The 4,425-nt window shown below is 50.3% G+C and overlaps 1 protein-coding gene across 1 annotated transcript; it reads right to left on the minus strand.

Annotated features, from left to right (window-relative positions):
• Nucleotides 1-229: 229 nt before the first annotated feature.
• DFJ58DRAFT_916364 (CHAT domain-containing protein) lies at nucleotides 230-4,212 on the minus strand. Its single transcript, XM_041395473.1, has 5 exons — nucleotides 3,986-4,212; nucleotides 3,778-3,928; nucleotides 3,583-3,722; nucleotides 3,438-3,535; nucleotides 230-3,378 (listed from the first exon to the last, which is right to left on the minus strand). Exons 1-5 carry the CDS (start codon nucleotides 4,023-4,025, stop codon nucleotides 412-414), a joined length of 3,396 nt encoding a protein of 1,131 aa, XP_041239696.1. The 5' UTR covers nucleotides 4,026-4,212; the 3' UTR covers nucleotides 230-411.
• Between the last annotated feature and the right edge of the window lie 213 nt (nucleotides 4,213-4,425).

A 4,425-nucleotide genomic window follows, 5' to 3' on the forward strand; every position in this document is an offset into this window, starting at 1 on the left:
GAACAGAGATATATTGCAATGAAGCGGGTACGCAAGACAAAGTCACCGACAGCGAAAGGTGGTGTTGTTCCCGCTGCAGCGCACACGAGTGCCGGCTCGTCACAGCCTGGCTTAATATTGAAGTGGTCACCATACAGATAGGGTCGTCATCGCAAGATATGATCAAACTCCCCAGTGCTCTCCCTGCACATCCCTCCCTGCGCAAATGCACAAAAAACATACCGCTACTGATACTTAGAACATTGAATGAATTGCAAAATATTATAGAGTAGTCGATATCATGTGAGGGAATGCGAAACAACAGTATGACAAAACAGAAGGTAATCCTACAATTGACAGGTGCTACAGTGACCAAGAGCATCGGAAATCAATAGCTTAAAAACATACCAGATGAAAGCAACACGACAGGAACTACACACCAACATGAATGAAAACCATCCTCTGCTCAAGCGGAACTTTCGTCTTTACGGAGTGCGTAGCACGATTGAGTGCCCAGGCCGCCTTCGTACAGTCCATCTCACCACCGTCCTCCAAATCCTTGAACATATTCTCATAAAAAGCTTTGACAACATGTTTTGCGACAGCGTCGTCGACCTCCCACAGCGTGCCAATGACGCTCTTGAATCCTGAAAATTGTAGTCCAGCCGCAAGGTGAATCACCTCGTCGGGAGTCTCCTCATCGGGAGTCTCCTCATCGCCGACGGCGGTATGACATGCTGACAAGAACGCGAATTCGGCGTGAGGAATGTCTTTCTCCATGATATCAAGTAGCGTGACAGGTTCATCTTTCATGACGAAGTGAGAATTGTAAGGCTGCTCCCGGTCCTGCTTTCCATGACAGGCAAGGTGCACCCAGGTGTTCTCTTCCAATGCTTGGAGTGCACCAGCTCGTGTGGCTGCGTCACCAGAAATAGTGGTACGGATGGTCGTCGCAGGGACGAGCTTTCGGACAAGCTCAATCTCGCTGTCGACAGCCAGGAGCTCCTTGCTTTTCCCTGCACCCGGTTGACCCTGTCCAATCGCTACAAAGGACGGAGGGACACGCTGCTTCATCATCTGCCTAGATCTGGCCAGAGCCGAAAGTGTCGGCGTGTAAGAACAAATGTAGAGATCCTCCAGGCATGGCTCCTTCGAGCGATCTGCATTTGTTTGAAAGGGATGAGCTGCGTGGAGAGGAATGGACGTGAAAGCTGCGGTTGGACACAGCCAGATTCGTGATTGTAACTTTAATTTCAGGTCATGCTGGAGAACGCTGACGATGGGTAGCATGATGTTGCCCCATACTGTCCGCAAGAGGACAATTAGGTCATTCCGCGGCACCTTTGGGCCCATAATAGATGCGTGTCGTATCGCCCTGGCGAAGCGATCCTTGAGATTCTTCAGATCTGTAAGGGTGATGGACGGCAAGGGAACATGATGGAGCTCTCCTGACGTCGGGACAATGATGGCGTTGCACGAGTATTGACTCGCAACGAGGATAATGACTGGGCCGTGACGTGCTGCCGCTCGCAATTCTCTATACGACGGCGGGAGAAGGAACCTCGAGAAACCTTTAAGATTACGAATTTCAGCCACCACTGCTCCCCACTGCTCCGTAAGTTTCCTGTACTCTGTTTCTGCCCGATCAACAGCAGCTCTGTCTGTGCTGATAGTGGAACCGTGAGCCCCGGACAGACACTTGCTCAGCTCCGAAAATCTGTGGGCTAGATTCAGATTTTCCGACTCGAGATCTTCCAGCGGAGTCCTGAGCCGTGAGGCGAGCGACCACTGTTGACCACGACCCTGCTCCACAAGTTCGATGGCCTTTTCGAGGTTGCACCGGCGTATGCCACATGATCCTGCATCTACAGGCACTGATCTGGCATATTGGAAGGCAGCAGCAGCTTCACGCCGCGAAATTGCCGACGATCGTGTTGCCAAGTGACGGTCAAGAAGGTCGAAAAATGTTGTATAGGCCTCCAGTGCAGATGGGTGACTGTGCTGCTCTGCTGCGACAATCCAGTTCCAGGCTGCCAGAATGCGGTCTGGAAAGCCTTGCGTGGGATGTCGTGATGCCATTCTGAAGTTCTCTACAGCGAGCGACAAATCAGCAGACATGCGTTGCACTCTGTAACGAGACAAATAGGCTTCCTGCAACCGCATGTAGCTGAAATATCTATCCGGGTGCAGTGAAGGCAAAGCCTCCAATGATTCTTGGCACAATCGAATGGCCTCCTCGACATCTTCATTCTTCTGTGTTTGTGTGAAACGAGAGGACAGCGCCGAGCTCAAATTGTTAAGATATTTATGGCGATGTGAATTGTGAATTGACCGAAGAGAATCGCGGTGCAGGTCAATGGCCTCATTGAGATCTTCGTGGACATTCAATTTGTCATATCTGAATTTGAGCACGCGGGCAAGGTTATTAAGTGTTTTGGCATGACAAGGATCCCCAGACAGGCACAACGTCAGTGCCTCGCGAAAGAGGCTTGTGGCTCTGTTGATGTCGTTAACATCACCGCGGCGCTTGAAACGGGCGGCGAGGGCGGCTCCTTGGTTGTCCAATGTGACATGACGATGTTCTGACTCGACAGGGAACAGGTGCATCGCTTCTTCGCACAAAGAGATGCCCTCGTCGAGGTCATGATAGTTGCCTTGGTGATTGAAACGGTGCCATAATGACGAGGCCAACTGATTCAGGTAGAAATGGTGTTCAGAATGTCCCTCGGAGCACAGAGAAACAGCTTCACGATGTCTTTGTATGCACTCGTCTAGATCATCAATGCTGCCACGTTGTTCAAAGCGTGTTATGAGAGCCCATGCAAGGTTGTCGAGTGCTTTTAGATGGTACTCGTTGCCCAGAGGACAGAGCTTGAGTACAACTCGTCGAAGGTGAATGCCTTCATCGGATGCATCTATTGGAAGTTCGTTGCATTCACGGATCACATAATCGACACCATTTTTCCCTGCCGCGACGCTGTGAAGGTAGGTGTACTCTGGACAGAGAGGCAGTAGCTCATAGTGAAGTTGGGCCGATTCACAGATATCAGCGGCGGTATGTTGATAGTCGTGGCGCCAGTTCAACGCTTCGGTGAGGTGATAAAGATATAATGGATGATCGGGGTGGCCCTGCGGACGCAATGCAAGGGCTTCGCGGAAGAGAGAAGTGATACAGTCGATGTCTTGAAGATCCTTTTGAATGTAGCCTTTGAGGCGGGCCCACGTGAGGTTGGTGAGAGCCCCTGCGCGGTCAGGATGGCCAACCGGACATTGGTCCAGGACCAACTGAAAATGCTGTATGGCATCATTCAGGTGAGAGACCATCTTGCTTGTCACGTATGTGGCAAATCGTTCATGGCCCGCATCCGTCTCTTGAGCAACTTCACTTTCAACGATGGTCTACATCAAGTGTTTCGTCGTCAGCAAAAGCTAACAACGCAGAACCTGATGTCACTCACGTCAAGCACTGCACTGTCATGATTGTCGCAAGGATGTAGAACAGCGGCCTTCAGCGTGAGGAAAGGTTGAACACCCTGAACGGGCGGGAAGGATATGTCTACAACATGTGAGTATATGCGCATGAATGAGAAGCAGGTTACTCACCGAAAGGCTCATTTCCATGATCGAGCAACGCATCCCATGATGTTTCCAGTTTTCCAACGACTTCCCCATTGCCCAGCATTCGATCGAACTCGAAGGACGCCCTGATCTCCACTGATAATTCGGGTGATGCGTCTAATGATCTACAAGCAAAAGTTCAGTCATCAAGTCGCATCTGAAAATGGCCAGGGACTGTACAGGGTCACAGTATCGCCCCACGCGACTGATTCGTCGGATGATAAGACTCTAATGGCTGATTTCCAGCGTCTCCTCGTGTCAACATTGATGGATATGTAGATGCCAGCAGGAATGCGCCCCGAGGGACCTTTGAGGTTTTTTCCGCCGATAACTGTAGATAGAGAGTGAGGATATGAAACAGATACGAAGATGGTATGAAGCGACTCACCTTCGAGTTTGATATATCGGCCTTCTAAGCTACCGGGCATGGTGCGATGAAGCAACACGGGGAGATCGAGGATGGGCCGGGTGGTGAGTGGGGATACGGGGACTGTAAAACAAGACGAAGAAGAGAAATCGAGGGTTCAGAACGTTCAGGTGATGCTGCACGTGTATTTCCATGTTGTTCGATGGCAGTTCAGCGCTTTTAGCATTAGCATGATAGACGCTTGTATGATTGCACTAAGCGCTGAAGCTAAAAGATCACCAACCAGTAGCAAAATGCCATGGATCAACAAAAGTGGTGCGTCAAGCTTCAAGGACAACTCAGAACGTCCTGTGACGTAGACTAGTGATTGTTTGAGACGTAGTATGATCATTAGCACAAGGCTAAGGCAGTGTATTTCATGGTGCAAACAATAAAAACGACGGGGGAGGTGAAATTGACGT

The sequence above is a fragment of the Suillus subalutaceus genome, assembly GCF_016647625.1.
Source record: "Suillus subalutaceus strain FC151 chromosome Unknown DFJ58scaffold_121, whole genome shotgun sequence".
In the NCBI taxonomy this organism is placed as follows: Eukaryota; Fungi; Basidiomycota; class Agaricomycetes; order Boletales; family Suillaceae; genus Suillus; species Suillus subalutaceus.